Genomic DNA, 20,310 nt, shown 5'->3' on the forward strand with positions numbered 1-20,310 from the left:
GAAGGCACGAGAGAAAGATTGCAATTTATTTTTACATGTCTAGTTTAATAAACTAATAATGACAAGTATAACGGCTCCACTCCTTTCATACGGGATTCTTAGTTTTCTGTCGTAGATCATCTCTCTCTTCTTTGCCAGATACCCCCCATCTTCCGTCCATGGAGCACGATGGTGCTCTGGCTTTGGCTCTTCAGCAGGAAACCAAAGAGGAAGCCCTGGCAAGCCTGGAGGATGCAGGCTTGTTTTTTTGTCAGATCTGCCAGAAAGATCTCTCAGCCATGAACACAACGCGACGAGAGCAGCATGTTAACAGGTGAAAGACCAGTATGATGTGTCCTTTCTACATCCTCTCCCCTTTAACCTCGTAAGACTGCTCACTTGGCTTAGCCATTTCAGAACATGGTAGCCAGGGAATCTGCATCATGAGATTGACCTTTATGGCTTGAATTAACAAGTCATTTTTATCTCAAAGCAGAGCTGATTGTCTGGCCCTGCAGGGCTTCTGCATTTGTCTGGTAAGGCCAATGCTGCTTTCATCAGTAGTGTGGCAGAGGAGCTGCGATTGTAAAGTGGCTGGCAAAATTAAGGAGAACCCACTACTGCAGATTTTGAGATCTACTGATGTCAGGCAACAAAGTAACGTTTGCTCTATTTTGCTAAAAATTGTTTGTCTGAGAACATCTAGTATGTCACTGTGTATCCCAGTTTGCTGAGGGAAAGGTGATACTATTCAGGAAGATGACTAACTTGCGCTATAGAACGTTGACAAGGAGAGCAGAGAGGCTAAGGGAAGGGCTCCCTGCCTTCTCTTTTGTCAGAGTGTGTGCAATTAAATTGAAATTAGTGCCCTTAATATAAATTTCCTTAGTGGTAAATATCAAGTAGCATTAATATATTATGTACAGATAGCTCTTTGTAAATTAAAGGTCTGTGCTTCTGTGTTGAGAAAGTATCAGAAACAGCACATCTGAATGGTTGTAATTTCTTAATTCCAGCAATTTAAGGGAGCAAGAGTGATTTGATTTGTCCAGTCCTACATCACGTTGTTGAGTATCTCACATTCATTAGGGTTTTCTGCAGCTGCAGCTTTAGAGGTGTTATTGCTGTTTCTGTCTGCAGATATTTACTGCTGCTTGAGAGGACAGAGGTTGTAAAACAGTGACAGCATATCAGAAATGCTTTTTTGGAAATTAAGTCTGCTTTCTGAACTATTAATCATGTAATCATATGATGAGATTACAAGGTTATATTGGCAATGGATTTTTTGATAGCAGTCTGCATCACAAGAGGTAAAGCTGTAGGTGCATAAATGCACTGGCGAACTAGTAATCACCAGTCCTAGTACATCAATGAATGGTCTCTTACACAACCCTGTGTGTGTCATTACCTAGCGGCTTGATGTCCAAGTGGAAACCAGTGGTGAGTGGTGTTCCTCAGGGGTTGGTGTTGGAACCAGCACTGTTTAACATCTTTGTCAGTCCAATGGACAGTGATATAGAGTGCACCCTCAGCAAGTTTGCTGACAACACCAAGCTGTGTGGTGCGGTCAACATGCTGGAGGGAAGGGACGCCATCCAGAGGGACCTGGATAGGCTGGAGAGGTGGGCCCGTGCGAACTGCAGGGACTTCAACAAGCCCAGGTGCAAGGTCCTGCGCATGGGTCAGGGCAATCCCAAACACAACTCCAGGCTGGGCAGAGAATGGATGGAGAGCAGTCCCGACGAGAAGGACGTGGGGGTGTTGGGGGACGAGAAGCTCGACATGACCCGGCAATGTGCGCTGGCAGCCCAGAAAGCCAACCGTGTCCTGGGCTGCATCACCAGCAGCGTGACCAGCAGGTCGAGGGAGGGGACACTGCCCCTCTACTCCCCTCTGGTGAGACCCCCCTGCAGTGCTGCATCCAGCTCGGGGGTCCGCAGCACAAGAAGGACATGGAGCTGTTGGAGAGAGTCCAGAGGAGGCCATGGAGATGATCCGAGGGCTGGAGCACCTCTGCTATGGAGACAGGCTGAGAGAGTTGGGCTTGTTCAGCCTGGAGAAGAGAAGGCTCCAGGGAGACCTTAGAGCCCCTTCCAGTCCCTAAAGGGGCTCCAGGAAAGCTGGAGAGGGACTGGTGACTGGCCTGAAGCTGCAGGAGGGGAGATTGAGATGAGATCTGAGGCAGAAATCCTTCCCTGTGAGGGTGCTGAGGCCCTGGCACAGGTTGCCCAGAGAAGCTGTGGCTGCCCCTGGCTCCCTGGCAGTGTTCAAGGCCAGGCTGGATGGGGCTTTGGGCAACCTGGGCTAGTGGAGGCTGTCCCTGCCCATGGCAGGGGGTTGGAAGTAGATGGGCTTTGAGGTCCCTTCCAACCCAAAGATGATTCTAATCAGGGAGTGATTTTTTATAACAGGTACTGCAGATCCAAGATTTCACACCCTGAATCTCTCTGGAGAGGACAGAAAAAGAACCATTAAAATTTGTTACATAATTTTGGTCTACCAGAAATTATTAGAAATTCCTAATCCTTCACTCTTGAGTGTGGTGTTCATTTCAAATGGTCCCTTTTCTGTGATATAAAACACTGTCCTTGGCAAATGAGATTTAAAATGCTTGCGTTCTTGACACTGCATGTGGTCATGCCTACAAAAGTAGTAAGAAGGACAAACAGTAGTCCTGTTTGGGGTGAGGAAGACTTACCATTTCTCTGGTAGAGTTTTTTTTCCATTTTTTTTTCCTAGTTAGCTGCAATGTTAGAATGAATACAGAAAGAGGAATTAGGTAATGGACATATGATGAAGTTAAAGAAGTTTATTACCTCTGCTTGCTTCTGAGCAACATGTTTTTAATATGCCTCTGAAGCCGTAATCTCCATGTAACTCTTATATGTCATATGCATCACAGTGGTGAGCACGTAATTGTTGTTTCTTTAGGGGATGTTTCTCTGTCTGTTACAGATACTAGAGATGATTGTGCTTCCTTTTCTTTAATATGGTTCAAATCTTAGCATGGACAGGTTTCAAGTCTTCAGAGGTAAGCTTTGCGATTGTCTCACAGGTGTCTGGATGAGTTGGAAGAAGCACAGATGTCATCCTCCAGCAAACCACTGGTCCCTGAATGTCCCATCTGCGGGAAGCAGTTCCAAACCCCGCAGAGCCGAGTCAGCCACTTGAAACGCTGTGCTGTCGAGATGGAGGTTCCTCCTAAGCTACTTCTTCAGGCAGTGCACTTGCAGGTGTCCACACTGGGTGATGCACCTCTTCAGTGTCCCAGGTAAGGTGGTGAAAATAAAAGATTCTGGTTGCTTTCTTTGGTCTGAGAGACATTGACCTTGTGCTCCTGGGGATGAACGGTAGCAGCAAGGCAGACTCGCATTCTGGGTGGGCCCCAAGTCCAAAGAAGGTCAAGTAGAGCCATGAGCCAGTACCGCATGAGGAGAATGTGGTAAGTGGTTGGAGAAATCATCTTTCTTTCCTTCAGAAAGGGTCAGGTGGTGGATGACTTGAAAAAGTCAGCAGGCAGGAGCAAATTGAGGAGTAAATAATCTTACACTGGTGTGTCAGAAATATTTGTGCTCTATCAGACAATTGTGCAGTAAAGCTGAATGGTGTGTTTGAGCTTATAAAGCAAACCACATCGTACGAGTATGCAGTCTCTCCTGAGTGTCTGTCATGCCAATACCTCAGCTATTCGGCTTGTGGCTGCACTGGATATATATGCTTTACACCCTGAGCCAAAGAGGAAACAGACGTGATGTTTTGAAATGCAGAGCTGCATCTGCTGTCTTGGATTTGAGCAGAATCTTCAGAGTGCAGCAAGTGGTGCCTGACTGAATTTGTAGAAGGGCTCCTAAGTCCCTTTGTGCTGAGGAAGGACCGTTGCCTGTTCCCTGCAGAAGCAGAAGAGTGGGAAAGCATTTTCTGGTTTTGCCCTGCTTCAACTTGTTTTTTCTCCTTTGGTACAAAAAAATGTTCAAGATAGAGATAGCAGCTGTTTGCATCAGTGCTGCGGTCTTGTGGTTACCTTTTCAAAATAAGACTTTCCTTAAATTCCATGGGTGATAAGAAATCCTCTTCTCTCTGCTAGGGAAGAAGGTACTGAATAGTTTTTCATTATTGTGGATATGGAAATCTCTCTGAGTGAGTAGAGCAGCTGGTCTGGAGTGTTCAGTGTTTCTTGTCTCTGATCCAGTCACATTAACTTGGGCTTCCTCCTGCATTCTTGCATTTCAGCAATCAACCAAACAGGTCAAAGCGAAAAGTCTCCTCCAAAGAGGACTCAAATAAAATGCAGAAGAGAGCCAAAATGGAGACTAAGGATGAAGATTTGCTGGTTGCTATGGCAATGTCACGCTCTCTGTTGGAGCAAGAAAAGCAGGAACAGGCAAAATCAGTTACAAATGTGAAACCAGTGGCTGCTTTGCCAATCAAATGGAAGCCAGGATCAGGTATGTGCTAAAGTGAGTTAATGTCAAAGGCTGTGTTGTTGGAGGAGTAATGTAACACAGCCTGTTCTTCACTAAGACTTTCCTGCGGGGTATAGGAGGGATGACAGCCCTGTTTCTGTTTTATTTAAGCTGTCAGAGCTTCAACAATATGCGGTATCCACACACAGTCAAGAAAGGCTGCAGGATGTCCATGGGTTTTAGTGAAATCCTTTAGGAATCTCATGCTTTTTTTCACCAATTGACTGTTCTGAATCTGTAAAATATTCTTAAGCTGTTTTTTGTAAACTGTGGAAGTGAAAAGAAATGACGTGAAGAGATTATTGTTATTTCTCCTGCAGTAGATTTGTTTCTTATTTATCCTGCTGCAATCTGGATTAATGCAGCTTTTCCAGCCTTATCTCTTACCTCTCTGTTTTCTTTCTGTAGTGGACATATGTGTATATTACATGCTGTTGAAGATGTGCTTTGCGATTTCAGTGTGCAAAAAGGTTTAGAAAGGAAGTCAACTGCCAGGGGAGAGCATCAGGTGCTGTGCAGAGGGGAGAGTTCACGCTTCATGACACTGCTCAGGTCTCCTCCTGCCAAAAAGTACTGCCAGTTGGATTTGTATTTATAGTAAAGCAAAGGTAGTAAGACACAGGATTTCCAAATGAAGTTGTGCAGTGTTCGTGTTAGCTGTGGTTTGATATAATCAGTGACCTGTACGCAAGAAAAGGAGTCCTTCAGGATTTGGTGGTGGTTTTTTCTCCCTTTTTCGTGAAGCACTGGGATCTAGTCAAGTGCCGTACAGGCACCATTCCATGGGTCTGGGAGGCAGACTGCATGGATATCAGTTGCTTCCATACGGATCAGATCTTGTAGACATGCAACCGCTCCCAACAGGCAGCAGAGCAGTGTGAGCAGGAGTCAGTCTTTTCTGGAGTTCATGTCTCCCGTAAGGGTGAGGTCAGGCTTTGGACTACCCGCAGAAATCTTAGGAGTTGTGTTCAGCTTGTAGCTAGCTGCCTTTTGGTCATCACTGACTACGACACCTGAAGAAGCTGGCATGTTGAGGTCCTCTACCCTATGTGTTCAGCTGTTTATTTACTTGAGTTCCTCTTCCTTTTCTTTTTAAAGAGAAGAAACGGCGCAAAAGAGGCCCAACTGCACCTCCACCATTACTGCTTCAGGACCCGGAGAAGGTCCGCAAAAGGATCCAAGAGCGAGTAGCTATGCTGCTTGCAGAAGAGGTGGAATTCCCTCCCACTCCTCAGCTTCCCACTAGTAGGATTTTGGAGGATGAATCTGGGAAAGCAACCTGGCTCTTGCCGTTGTCCAAAACCAGGGAGTGTTTTTTATGGAATATCAGTGCTCTGACAGGATCCTATGACCTTGAATCATTCTACACTGCTGGATTAATCCCTCCAATTGTACCTTGGAAGCCTGTGCAGGTGCGATGCTCTTTTGTCCTTGCTCTGATACTTGTGTGCCCTAGTTCACTTGCCCTGTAACCCTTCTGTTTCCTCATTTGGTATTTAAATGAGTGATCCCCTGCCTCTGCATACTCATACTCACTGCTCATGACCTGTTGCCCCCTGATCTTCCACAGCTAGGTTTTATGATCTTGAACTCTTCTTTCTCGTGTTTGGAGAGGAGACCAAGGCTCATGTTACTGTGTTATTCCTTGAGCTTTCAGAAAATATAACTGATGGGAACAGAGTACTGAGTAAAGGGACGCCATTGTGGTCATTTTGCCACTAGTTTGTCCATGTTTACAGCAGCCCGACACTTCTTTTCCTTCTTGGCATTTGACTCCGATTTATTCTAGCATGAGCTTTGCCTGTGTGTTGCACTCAGCAGGGAACTGAGTGAAAAGTTTAAACTGAAGACTGATATTTGTGTTGCACGGAGGAGAAGGTTGGAGCACCCGGAGTTGTAAAGTGAAGCATTTGCACTTCAGACTTTCCCTGTGCATCCCACTGCCTCTTGGTGCATATAAGCTTTGATCCAGCTTTCAGTTCCACTGTTTTGTTCTGTTTTTCACCTAGATCTCCTGCCTCTTTCAGTGCTCCTTATTTTTGTAAAGAGTGCCTACAGAAATAGACAAAGCTCTTCTAGTCTCTCATCACATACTTGCTCTCCAAGAAGAAGGATATCGCTTCCTTTCCCCATTGTTTCCCTGAAGAATTGTTTGGTGCTTCTGTTCAAAAACTATTGTGTGTGAATATATGTGCCTTATTTAGTACTTCTTCCCTCATCAAAGTCCAGAGTTTTTCACTGGCTTATTGCAGGCTGGGGCTGTAGTGGAGGGACTCCATTTGTGTGAAGATTTTTGACCTTTTGTTCAAGGCAAAAAACTGCCAGAGCAGTTTAAAAATAAAAGTTAGGTAGGCCTTTAAAATCATGGCAAGAGTGTGTTTTCCTTCTGATTCGTTCCAGTCACAGAAATGGCGAAACCATTTTTACTTAGAAATAAACAAACAAAACTATTTTTATTGGGAAGCAGAGACCAAACCTGGAAAATATCAGCTCCAAGGTGAAAGTTTGATTTAGTTACATGTAACTGCAAAAGCATTTCAGAACTCAGAACAGAAGCACCTGGAGAGCTTCAGCTGCAACTGTTGCCAGGCGCTCCAGCTATAATGAAATATTTAGATGTTGGAGTGGGAGCATTTCTACCATCCTTTCTCCCTGTTTGGCAATTGCCTGCACAGACATGCTTCTGGAAAAACCACCTTTTCTGCGTTTTCTGTTGTAGATTCCTTTCTTTTGTTAAGAGCTGTCCTATCTCTGGGGAGTCCTTCACAAAACTGCAGAGAGTTTTTGCCTCAGAAGCCCTTGTACCTGGGGAATGCTCTGTAATCCTTTACTAGGTGTTTCAAAAGCATGAAGAAGAGACTGTACTCTGAGCTCTGCAAATACATAAAACAAGACCTAATGTATTGGTGTCTTTTTTCCCCCCTCTTTTGATCAGAATCATAAGCCAGAGAATGTTCTGCCATCGGTGGGATCTGATCAGCCAAAAGTATCCCAGCAAATTCAACCTGACGTGAGTTCTCATGAGCCCACTTGCACAGAGGTTGGAGGTCAAACTTCTGATGAGTCCAAGTCAGGCCCTGAAGGAGACGGACAGTTCTTATCTCACAGCCAGAAGGATGTTCAGACCCTGCAGGACCTAGTTGAGTTGGCCAGGGAAGGACTTACCCTCACTCAGTGGAACCTTGATGTTGATCACATTCAGGCAGTGGAGCAGCCAGGTAAGTTCTGTCAGCTTTGTGAACCCTGTCACTAGTCCCTTCTGCTACACAGAGCCAGGCTTAAGCTGTGCTGAGTTAGGAGAGCCATGACAGCACCCACAGGACATTGATGTTGATCCAAGGGGTGATATTGTGGGGAGACATTTTTCTGCAGTAAGCTTTAGATACAATCAAGCTGAGGTTTCTGAAATGATTCATAAATCCCAGCATTTAAGAGAACTCCTAGACAGCAGCTACTAAATTTTATTTTAAAATTCCCTTATAGATATCAAAGTATTTTCTGCCAGGAGGGAGCCTGGACATGTTCAACGGCTGGAACAAAATCCTTATCCCTGCTATTTGGACAGTCTTTCTGTTATGTGCATTGTCTTTTCAGGTCTTGAGACAATTGGATGAGAGACATGTGCAAGAGGGATGATTTTATGTTGGTACATCAGTTACATAAACCTGAAGTTTATCTGTACCTGTACAGGGTTGAAAAAATACAACATCTAGAATTCCTCTATGGGCAGCTCTCTAATGTCCTCAGTCATAGTTGCGTGTGGTGCACAACTGCTCATTTCAAGGTCAATGATATCCCTTAAAATGGGCTGGCTGTTCAGCAAAATGTATTGTATGTCTCCTGTTCGCCTGTGAAAGAGAACGTGGTTGCTAAGTTCACCTGTCTGCATTTTCACTTGGGTATAATATTCCTCACTTCCCCTACTAAACTGCAGCAAATGATTCCTGGTCCTATAAATCTACTCCTGGGATTTCAGTGGCAATATAGCTTCCTGGATGAGGGAAATAATTTTCACACATAAATATATACTGTGTGTGTAAATGAGACCAGGTGGAGAAAAAACACTGTGCAGACACTAATGCAGCCGAACCCATTTCTGAAGACATCAGTTCTTTCTGTGTGCTCTGTAGACTACCACAGAGCTCAGGCTGTGCAAAACTGGTTTCACTGGCTGCTTCTGAGCACTAGGGCCCACAGCGTTTTGTCTAAGTTGAACTGCAGATCCAAGATGCATTCTGCCTGTCTGCTAGGATGAGACCGTGGCATGTCCCATTCTGCTCTGCGTCATAGTTTTTTTTCCCACTGGAGGAAAACTGAGACGTGAAAGCAAAGCAGCATGCTGCACTCTGCAGTTCCTCGGCACACACAGATCTGCAGTAGATTGGTGCTGCTCATGGTTGAAAGGTACTCGAGTACCCACAGCTTGTCACAGCCCAGAGCCAAACCCTCCAGTAAAGGCATGAGGGACAGCCTGAGCCTTCAACTCAGTCAGGCTGGTGATAGCAGCTGTCTTGGGGAGCTGTCATGGCCTGGATCATGTTAGGAGTCCTTACATCACTCTGTCTCACAAAGAAGTTGTATGTGAGTTGTGATGCGCATTTTCTTCTTAAAGGAAAAGAAATGACTTCCTGTGATACTCCACATAGTGGCTTTGTCCCCCCATCCAAAGAGAAGAGCCTTCTGACGAGCAGCTGGAAAAGAGTAAGGACAACCCTTTTTTCCCACTTTTTTTGTATTTGTTTATCACTGTAAAAAAGAAGCTATTACATTTGTGCAATTCATAGAAGTATGGAATATTTCCCATTCCTTTCCATAGAAACAAAGAGGTGCTTAAGGTTCACAGTCACTCAGGAATCATCGTGGGCACAGGTGAGATCAGCACATGTCGTGGTATTTCATTGATGCCCACAAGCAGGCCCATGGATTTTTCAGTACTTGTCCCACCTGATAAGAGAGATGATTTTAAATGCCAGGTAACATAAGGCCAGTCTGTGCAGAGTTTATATAAAAAGAACCAGGTTAAAGAGGTATGTTATAGCACTAAGACTGTTTGGGGTACGAACTTGGGGTGCAGCTGCATGATGGTAGGCAGTACTCTGCTTTAACGCCCAGGCTATCCAAGAGAAAATTGGCTGCAGCCCAGGAGAGACAGAGCTGCCTGGTGCTTCTCACACACTTAGCTACTTTGGATGGTTCTGAATGGAGATGGAGCTGTTCCTCTTCTGTCACCTTCCTCTCTGTGCTGTGCCTTGCAGTGGAAGAGAGAATTCTTGCAAGGACTGGCTGACTCACACTAAATTCTCTCATCTGGCATAAAAGCCTGATAGATGAAGTGGAATGCTGTGAGGTCCATGGAAGATGAGCACTTTTTTGCTGCTAATGTGAGCTTTTAAAAGATTTAGTATAGAAAAGCCTCAATTGTGGGAACACATATCAAAGGATCTAGCTTGAAAATCAGTGTGCTCTCTGTGGTGACTAGGTGAAGACCACAGGCTAGTAAGTCAAAGATGATTTTTTTATCAAGCCAGTGGTGTTTTGTAGATTACATCTTACCCCAGATGCACTAGTCATTTTCCCCATGGATGTATAATCAGTTGCCTTCAATTGAAGTGTGTATAAAAAAAAAAACCCTAATGCATCTTCTCACCAGGGTCATCCACTTTATCTGGTGAAACTTATTATCTTTGGTTTCATAATGAATAATCACGTCATGAAAGCTAGAGGCTTTTGGTGCCAGATAAATTTTGATGCCTTGAGAAAGCACTTTCATATTGTGCTAGCAAAATTCAGAGATTTCTAAAAGGAGACAATTCTTTGAGGTGGGAATCAGTACTAAACTTGAGCTTCCCAGCTACTTGTTACAGAAACTCTAGATATTCTTTGAGGGTATTAAAAAAAAAAATCCTTAGCTGGAAAAAAAGTCTTGTTGTATAAGCTTCTGAGTCTATTAAACCAGAGGCCTTTAGCAATACAGAGATTGTTCTGATACTCTTGTTGAAACTCAATTGCTACCAGCAAAACCAGAATGATCATTTTTTTCAGATTTAGTTTGATTCTATGATAGTTTTTCTAAGCAAATGAAGTGTTGCTGGAGAGTTGGATTGACAGTGGGAGAGAGATTTGTGCTTTCTGTGAGTACAGAGAGTGTAACCATGTAGAGCAAATACACCCATTGCATTGGTAACACATCCCCCTACCCACGCACAAGACCCTTGTCACATCTGTGGCGTCCAGCCTAGCTGGCCTCCTCAGTAGGAGAGTGTGTTCCGGTGTGTTCTCTGACAGGAGCACATACGCACTCGGAGCTATCTTCAGACCAGTCTGCTTGCTTTGCACAGAAAATGGTGCAGCCAGGAGGTTTCTAGCCTTATTTAATTTCCCCATTCCCAATTCATAATTTTAGCATCAGCAGGAAAGCTGTTCTGGGCTTGCTGCCTGGAACGTAGCATCAGGAGTCTGTGTTTGCTGGCTTCCTGAGGTACTGTCTTGCAGGTATCCTACCTGCCAAGAATAAGAAAGCAAGAAACATCAGATTAGTTTCCAGACTGAGCTTCCTGTCTTTCCCTGGGAGATCAGTCCACACCTCTGCCACGACACGCAGAGTCTTCTCTAGCCCACCTATGAAGGCCTGGAAGAAGTGTTCCGGTGTATGCTTCTGTTTTGGTGCTAATTAGTGTTGGCTGCTGGCAAACACATGCTGGCGCGAGTAGAAAGGTTGGGTTTCCACAGTCCACTGCTGACATAGAAACCTGCTAATAAAATAAAGAGCTGTGTTGTTCCAGGTGGAACTGCATCTCCTGCAGATGTTCACTGGAATAAAACTTGCAGTTCCTCAACTCTGCAGAAGGTTTGAAAAGCACAAGGTCAGTGATTAGTGTGTTAACTATAAACTGGTTTCCACTTACAGTCACACAGTCTCTCAGCCATGAGCTGAGGGTATTTCACACTTCTCTGAAGCCCTGGCCACCTCCAGAGCCGCAACACTTGCCTAGAAGGATCTGAGTCTTTAGAAGATTGCCTGGGGTGGGTTCGTGCTGGGAGCAGCTCCTGAGCAGAAACAGAGCGCTCATCATTGCTGTCTTTGGCAGTGTACCCCAGGCCTGACCTTACCATCACCAGTAACCAGTCACAGGTAGCTCAGTCAACAAGCCCTCACCGAAATTCCAGCAAGGGGTTCTAGAATGATAATAGAAATTATGTTTCTTTTTTATAATTGAGTGGAATTTTCAAAAGGGATTTCAGTGATAAGCACACAAGTTCCTTTGAACTAGACACCTACATTGGTTTTATTCTACATGAGCCCCTTGTTGCAGAGATGCTCTTCTCAGCTGTCATTGCCAGACAGTGAACCAGAGGAGAAAGACTCATTACTCATCCCTGAGTCATCCCCTTCCCTCTAATTATAGTGAATTGAGTTCAAGTCCGTCTAAGTGGAAATTACAGTTTCCTAAAGCTGTGGTGGAAGGCGGCAGATCAAGGGGCCAACTATAGGCAGTGGCTAGACCACATCAGGAAATGGTGTGGTGAAGGTCTGAGCGTGATAATGTGCTGTAGCACCAGCAGAACAAGTACAGTAGAATACAACAGAACTGCCCTTTCTTCAAAATTTCCAGACTGGGAAAAACTGGAGTAAAACAAAGCCAGAAATATCTGTTAGACTTGTCTGCTTTTTTGTCGTATGGAAACCTTAAGTTGGTAATGCTGATTAGCTTCAGAAGGCAAAGGCAGTGCATCCAGACAGGGGTCCACAGTACAGCAATGCCAATACATTGCGTTATTCCCTTCTTATTAACGTTTGGCAACTGTAATGTAACTTCTGTCTTTGTGTTCCGTCTGTGTTCCAGTCCTCTCTCAGGTTGCTGGCTGAAGATTTCAGTGCAATGGTCAACAACCCCCACTTGAGTGATGTCCAGTTCCAGGTGGACTCTGGGGAAGTCCTTTACGCCCACATGTTTGTGTTGTACGCACGGTGTCCACAGGCCATTCAAGTTGTAAGTACTGCTGGCATACTTTCCTCCTCTGCTTAGGAAAGCCCAGACTGCCCACAGCTATGATCGGTAAGATGACAGAATCTGTGCAGAGCACTGCTGGACCTAATGGCAAGCGCCTTTGGACTTGCAGTGATTTTTCAGCTTACGAAACCAGAGCACTGACAAAGCGGTGTGAGCATGGGGAGGCAAGGATCCTTCCTTGCATTCTGCCCCTGAGCAATGGAGGAAGCTTCCTAAGTGCTTTTTGCCTCTGAATTTTTGTACCTATGCAAGTGCAGACTGCCTTATCCGTCTTGGTGTGTCCTGCCTGTCACCCAGGCTGGGAAGCTTGAGTATGCAGTAGAAAGATTCTGGGACGTACTTTAAAATAACCTACGCAGAGGTGTTGCCACTTTGGAGGTAGCTGCACTGAGCTGTGCTTTTTGCAAGGCTAGTTCTTACGTTCCCAGAAGCACTTTGGGGTTGAATAGTTCCTGGCCTGCTCCTATGCAGCCTCCTGTCAGGACGGTGAAAGGCAGCAAGCCTAAAATTTGAACTCTACTCTTTCACGGAGCTGCCAGCAGTCCATACAGCCAGCTCCTTAACAAAGGGAGCTTTCTGTAAAGCTGCCCTTTTGGAAACTTTAGTTTTATCCTCATGCATATTGGCAGTAGTTTCCACCCGAGATGACTCAGGCCATTTCTAAAGGGTCCATGAAGGTTTGGGCAGGGGAAGCAAGTTCATTGCTGCCACACAGCAGTCTTAATATGATTTTTTAAGGGATCTTCACAACCTTTAGCAAATGTCCGTGTGCCCACAAATCAAAGGACTTTAAAAACCATTGAGTTAGCCATTGTGGTGGGTTGACCCTGGCTGAGGGCCAGGTGCCCACCAGAGCTGCTCTATCACTCCCCTCCTTCATTACACAGGGGAGAAAAAGTACAACGAAAAGCTTGTGGGTCGAGATAAGGACAGGGAGAGGTCATTCTCTAATTATCATCACGAGCAAACCAGACTGAACTTAGAGAGGGAATTCATCTAATTTATTACTAAGCAAAACAGAGTAGAGGAATGAGAAATAAAATCAACTCTTAAAACACCTCCCCCCACCCCTCCCATCTTCCCAGGCTCAACTTCACTCCTGGCTTCAACCTCCACCCCCCCTCAGCGGCACAGGGGGACGGGGAATGGGGGTTACGGTCAGTTCATCACACGTCGTTTCTGCCGCTTCTTCATCCTCAGGGGGAGGACTCCTCTCATCGTTCCCCTGCTCCAGCATGGAGTCCCTCTCACAGGAGAAAGTCCTTCACAAACTGCTCCAGCGTGGGTCCCTCCCACAGGGTGCAGACCTTCAGGAGCAAACTGCTCCAGCGTGGGTCCCCCACGGGGTCACAAGTCCTGCCAGCAAACCTGCTCTGGCGTGGGCTCCTCTCCCCATGGGCCCACAGGTCCTGCCAGGAGCTTGCTCCAGCATGGGCTTCCCACAGGCCACAGGCTCCTTCAGGTGCTTCCACCTGCTCCGGCGTGGGGTCCTCCACGGGCTGCAGGTGGAATCTCTACACCCCCTCATCCTTCCTCCATGGGCTGCAGGGGGACAGCCTGCTTCACCATGGTCTTCGCCACGGGCTGCAGGGGGATCTCTGCTCCGGCGCCTGGAGCACCTCCTCCCCCTCCTTCTGCACTGACCTTGGTGTCTGCAGAGTTTCTCACATCTTCTCGCTCCTCTCTCTGGCTGCAAAAGCTCCCTCTACCTGTTTTTCTTAAATATGTTATCACAGAGGCGCTGATTGGCTTGGCCTTGGCCAGCGGCGGGTCCATCTTGGAGCCGGCTGGCATTGGCTCTGTCAGACACAGGGGAAGCTTCTAGCAGCTTCTCACAGAAACCACCCCTGTAGCCCCCCCCGCTACCAAAACCTTGCCGTGCAAACCCAACACAGTAGGTAAATTCAAAACAGATCAGAGGAAGCTTGCTTGTAGAGAGGTGTAGATAGCTCTGCAAGTTGTGCTCTGGGAAGTAATTTGATTGCAATACTAACTGCATAACTTGAAGACCATCTTTTATATGTGTGAGTAAAACAAGTAGTTAAACTTTATCAAAGCTAACAGCTGTAGGGTCAGGAAGGAAGTGGCCTATTCCATATGAAGCTCTGCATAACTGGTCATCTTAGCTTCCCTCTGAGGCATCAGGTCCTGGTGCCAGGGTAAGACTGGAATGAAAGGAATAAGCTGATAGGAACAAGAATGTTGGTGTTGCTGTTCCTTTACTAGCAAACGGACTTTGTTTGCTTTCTTGTTACCCCAGGTTCACAGCCAAGGGTTTTTGGTGGAGGAGGATGGGAACGCGCAGACGTGCCGTGTGCTGCTGAGTGACGTGACAGGAGAGGCGGTGTGTGCGTTCCTGCGATACCTTTATGCTGCTGATGCTGACATCCCTGCTGGGGTGCTGCCCCAGGTGGGGGCTCTGGCTGCCAGGTTTGTACTGTGAGCATGTTTTTGATCCCCTCATGCTTTCAGCCACACAGACCCCAACCTGATATCTTCCATTGCAGTTTTAGTGGCTTACAAATTCCATAGGCCTCTGCTTACATCTTAAATGAAACTTCCACATTAGAACATCCTACCCTCAACTTTTCCATGAGTCTCTCTTCAGGTTGTATCTGTGTGAGATTTTCTATGTTCAGTTTATGCTTAGCAGACTTTTGTCAAGAGTTTTGTCTCAGGATGTTTATTCACAGCTGAAGTTGACAATGATGAGTGTAGTCTCAAAGCATTGCAGTAGCGATGCACTTCATCTGAACAGCACTTGCAGACTGTATTGGATGCTTAGAACTCTAATGTGTTGTGTCAGCCACGCTCTTGGTCACGATCCTAGGTGCACGCTAAGTAAAGAGCTTGAAATAGAAGCAGTTGCTGAGATACGGGGGAAAATGATTGAGTCTTGCCAAAATGTATGTACAGACGTGTCCTGTCACTCCAAAAAGCCACGAAGCTTGCGTATGATGGACATTATCCAGCCCCAGCCATCCATGGGGCTCTTACCATTGCAAATGGCAAAGGGGTTTTAGTGTAGTCATATAGCTGTTTAGTCTCAAACATAAAAAAAGGAAGAGTGAGCCTGATGCTTTCATGTGAGTGACACCTGGAAAAGGGAATTCCGAATTTTAGGAGTATATGAGATCTTGTGCATCTTAGGAAACCGGCATCCTCATGCAAATTCTTTACAAGGCTCACAAGAGTGATCAGGCAGCCAAATGCTGAAGAAATACTGGAGGAGGAAAATACTAACATTACCATTGTATCCTTGCAGGTTTGGTGTGAGGGAACTGGTGGCAAAGTGTGAAAACAACACTGGAGAGAGTCAGGTGTCTTCTGGAGTGGATTCAGAAGATGATCTTATCTCTGTGAGGGATGACAAAGATGGTGAGGACAGAGCTGAGAACTTCCAAGACCTCTTGAAGTCAATGTGGGTGGGTGAAGATGAGGAAGAAGAACCCATGCTGAGCCCTGAATGCCAGAAGGAAGATGACAATGGGGTGGGTGAACAGGAGCTGGAGGAAATCTATGAGTTTGCTGCAACTCAGAGAAGGATGGTTCAAGGTGAAACAGAGGTGAGCGAGGAAACAGACTGCAGCATCTGCAGTGATACTGAGGCAGCCCAAGGTACAAACCTGCAAACTGAGGAGGAAGAGGTAAAGACATCTGGATCTGCTTCAATAAGCAACACCTTCAAAGATCTGAGGGATGACAATGATGTGGAAAGATCTAAATGTGACTTGTCTGCACAAGAAGACAAAATGCAGAATATAAATAGGTGTGAGAGTGTGAGCAATCCACAGACTACTTTTGTGCCTCACCACAGTGAACCTCAAAAATGGGACGTAGCATCCCATGGTGCCACCACTAATGAAGAAGAGACCGTTAGGAGATGTGAAGGTGTGAAGGATTCCGAGTCATCTCAGGTCTCACATGATGGGGCAGATCACTGTGAAAAACAGTTTCCTAGCTTCCACGGTGATACTGATATAAACGAAAGTTATGAACGCTTGTTTTCTGCAACTCAGGGAGATTACTGTGAGCCTTCCCCAACGAAAGAAGTTACCAAAGAATCAGGAAAGGCTCCTAGCGAAAAACATGTTGATGTTAATGATTCATTTCCGTACAGCAAATCACAAAAAGACCTCTCTCCACATAGGAATAGTTTTTATGGGAGTCCTCCTCCCAAACCTTATGTGCCCCTTTTTCCTGCTGTTGGCTCTTCACCTGCATCTCCAAAATCAGAGAGAAAGTTTGCCAGAGAACATGTGTCAACACCAGAGCAAAACAAAAAGGAAAAATCATTCCCAACTGACGAAATATCCTGTCAGAAAGCCAACGAGCTGGATACTGCGTCAAGAAATGAGAACACAGTTTCTCCAGCCGAGCTTCCTGACATTGATTTAAACAAGCGCACGTATGTCCCAGGGTTGTCATCACCAGTCATCAGAACTCAGGATGATGCAGCTCAGGGGAAGGAGGAGGGTGATGTTATTGTTTTATCTTCTGATGATGAAATGGAGTTACAAGAAGACAAGAAGTTGCCAGAGTCAGGCTCTGCTCTGAAAGAAAGGGAAATCCTTGGGCAACTGGAATGTACAAACGTAGAACAAGGTCCTGAGATACCAAAACCTGAACCTAACTCATCAGTCACTGAAACAGAGCAGAGATCTGCCCAGGTCTCAGGTGGCATTACAGAGACAGTGTATATAAATAAGGGTGTAAAGCTGTCCACCGAATTGCCTCTCAGCAGACAGATAGATGCTTGTATGGAGAGCAAACACAGTCCAAACCCGAGCCCTGAAAAAAAGTTCAGTCCTGAAGTGTCTTCGGGTACAGACAGCTCCTGGCTAGTGCCAGACACACCGGTTCTGAGCAAAAGCAGAAGTTTCACAACACAGACTCACGTCACAAGTATTAATTCTTTGAAGAGTCTAGGATCTAAACTCAGCACAAAGAAATTAGCAGCAGGGAAGAGTAACCATGAAATGGCTGGAAATTTAATAAAAGTTTGTGAAACAACGTTATCAAGCAAACATTTGCCTATGGAGAACTCAGTCAGTGAAAGGAGTCCTCCCAGCAGCCCAGCAGCAGGATCATTTTCCAAGAACTCCCCACCAGTTTCTCCAGTGGATCCAGTTCTCCTCTCCCCTGGGCACACCAACGTAAAAAGCAAATGTGCCAAGATCTCATTTTTATCCAAACCTGTGCCTCTGTGCCATGAGCAGTCATTGGAAGATAAAACAAATATCAGCGTGGTTGAAGTAGAGGACAGCGAAAAGGAAGTAAGTCTGCATTCTGTGAGCAGTAGTGTCTTGCTTTGTGATGAGCCCCCAATCCCCTTTGATGACTGCTGGCATGTTGAGTATCTGTCACCAGTCAGAGGTCACAGCCAGGACTCCAACCAGGTCAGCCGTGCAAAGACCAGCACTACCAGCAGCCCCAAACCAGGCTCTTGGCATGAGCAGTGGGAGAGCCCAGTCCACGCAGAGGAGATTAAGGGCAGTACCCCTCTTCCAGGAAGTCCTGTCAGCAGAAGAACAACTTTGCTGTGTCTTGAAAAGAGTCCTATTGAGGCATGTTCGTCAGTGGGCAATAGACCAAGTTACCTGAACTCCAAAATCTGGGATGATTGGAATGGAGAGGAGGAGGAAGATGAATTTCCAGAGATGCTTCCTCTGTCTCAGAGGTTATCAGCTGCAGCAGGTGCCCATCAGACACATCCTGTAAAGACTCCTGGTGAGCTCTTGAATTGATACGGATTCATTGAACGAGGTTAAATTGCTTTCATTTTAAGTGGTCATCTCACCTGTTGTTCACTTGATACTTTGAAAGGGTCTTTTGGCCTTCTGAAGTAGTCAGGGCCAGGCACAAAGAAGGTACAGTCATCTTCTGATGTCGGAGAGAGCGCATCTAAATGTGAGATTCCTGGAGCATAGCTGCTTGTTTTTCATTCACACTGGTTCTTTCATAGTTGTGGTACTCTTTGCAGAAGCTACCGGTACATGGAGGGGAAAAAAACTAACCAAAACAGAACAAAAAACCAAAAAAACAGCCTTGCGCTTGCATGAAGTGGATATTTTTCCCCAGTACTAGTGGGTGCTCTGTACAGTCTTTTGCTTTTCACGCATTCATGAAGCAATGCTTGTGCTAACATACACAAGGACCTCAGGTAAGCAACGCAGTGGCGCAGGCGCAGAGGGTTTCCTTGTGTTGAGGCTCACTGGGGGTGGGCGCCTGTCCCTGCCTGTGCGTGGCATCACTCAGGCTTTCCTGCAAAACTTTGCTGATGCACTGCTATCTTGCGCTGCTGTTTGTTTGCTGGTTCTGGGCCCTTGCAACAGACCTCTGCGTGCCCGGCACGTATCCTTGCATGGTTCCTTCCATCTGAGACCAGTAATTGATCTCATAGTATCTAATTGAATATATTATTAATTATGCCACACTAAGTGATTCGTCTAACAGGAGTTTAGAACATGGCGTGTGAGACTGTGCTTCACAGTATCAGTAAACTGGTACCATTACATCAGTATGTAACTCAGGACCCCAGAAGCTTGACTTGCTCAGTTTCTTCTCCACCAAGTCTCTATTATGAAATTTCCTTCCTGGAAGAAGAACCATTTCACAGAATTCAGTAAACATTTTTTTTTAACTGCCTTGTAAACGTTGCCTGTTCTAACAAAGCCCTGAATGAGCTTCGTATTCAGATGTGACACATGGCTTAATTTAAGCTGTTTTCTGATTTAAAGTCAATAAAACCCAAGTATCCCAGATCAGAGAAAAAAAAAAAAAAGCATTGACTGTTTTGTCAAATATGAAACTGAGTAATAAGTAAAAGATCTTGCAGAAAACTAGTGCTACTTAATCGTTATATAATATTAGAGTATCTGCTGCTAAGAGGGGAAGATATCAGGTATTTTAAGTCCTTTCTGTACTAATTCTGATCATAGTAATTTCATTCTGCTGCAGAACCTTCCTGTCAGGAGAACGACAAGCCTCCCAGCACTCCGATGACACCAATGCCAGCTTACTCCATCATGGAGACCCCACAGCTGAAGAAGGAGTTGAGCAGGTTAGCATTCCCTCCACGAGCACATCTCTTTATGAGCAGAAACTTGCTGGCAGGTAGTGTGAAAGAAAACTCCTGGGCTGAAAGTGAAACCATGGTGAAACTCCAGTCAGTGGTTTTTTGTCACACTCTTCCAGCTGACCGCTGAACTTCATGGCCCGAGCCCCTTCCTGAGCTGTGACAGTGGAAGGTGCAGCATTATCTTAACCTAAACTCCCACCTTTCCCTTTCAGATTTGGAGTTCGTGCTCTCCCAAAACGCCAGATGGTGTTGAAGCTGAAGGAGATATTCCAGTATACTCACCAGGACGTGGACTCTGACTTTGAGGATGAAATCCCATCTTCCCAGCCTCCCCTGCAGAAGTCCCCGGCCAAACGTTCTAGGCAGTCAAAGGCAAAACAGACTGCAGGTGGAAAGCGTGCCAATGCCTCAAGGGCTGTGGGCAAAAGGAAGCAGGTTGCTACGGCTTCTTCAGTGCTCCCTGTGGGGAGGGCTGATGATGACCTTGTTGGACCCCGAGAAACAGGCTGTGCAGCACCCAAGGAGGGAACTAAAGTGACACATCACCCAGAAGGAGCCAAAGAGCAGAAAAGATCATCTGTATCTCCAGAGAGATGGTCTCTGGCAGCTGATGGTGAGGAACCGATGCTCTCAGCATCTCAGGAGTCTGCAGTTTCTTCAGTGGATGGAAGCGACATCTCTTTTGGTTCACAGAGGTAAGGGAACAAAATACTCAACAGTCAATGGTGCAGGACGTAGATGAGCTAGGAGCATGGCAATCAGAGAGGTGAGTGTC

The 20,310-nt window shown here is 45.8% G+C and overlaps 1 protein-coding gene across 6 annotated transcripts in view; it reads left to right on the forward strand.

Annotated features, from left to right (window-relative positions):
* Positions 1 to 20,310, forward strand: part of SLX4 (SLX4 structure-specific endonuclease subunit) — a 34,581-nt gene that overhangs the window by 12,168 nt on the left and 2,103 nt on the right. For all 6 annotated transcript variants that reach the window (XM_075767844.1, XM_075767841.1, XM_075767840.1 and 3 more), the window contains 11 exons: positions 139 to 313; positions 3,035 to 3,250; positions 4,210 to 4,424; positions 5,541 to 5,854; positions 7,378 to 7,660; positions 9,055 to 9,143; positions 12,287 to 12,433; positions 14,715 to 14,884; positions 15,720 to 18,184; positions 19,415 to 19,517; positions 19,748 to 20,230. In XM_075767844.1, the coding sequence (XP_075623959.1) occupies positions 139 to 313; positions 3,035 to 3,250; positions 4,210 to 4,424; positions 5,541 to 5,854; positions 7,378 to 7,660; positions 9,055 to 9,143; positions 12,287 to 12,433; positions 14,715 to 14,884; positions 15,720 to 18,184; positions 19,415 to 19,517; positions 19,748 to 20,230 (4,660 nt within the window). The remainder of the gene's footprint in view (positions 1 to 138; positions 314 to 3,034; positions 3,251 to 4,209; positions 4,425 to 5,540; positions 5,855 to 7,377; positions 7,661 to 9,054; positions 9,144 to 12,286; positions 12,434 to 14,714; positions 14,885 to 15,719; positions 18,185 to 19,414; positions 19,518 to 19,747; positions 20,231 to 20,310) is intronic.

This window comes from Balearica regulorum, chromosome 15, assembly GCF_011004875.1.
Source record: "Balearica regulorum gibbericeps isolate bBalReg1 chromosome 15, bBalReg1.pri, whole genome shotgun sequence".
In the NCBI taxonomy this organism is placed as follows: domain Eukaryota; kingdom Metazoa; phylum Chordata; class Aves; order Gruiformes; family Gruidae; genus Balearica; species Balearica regulorum.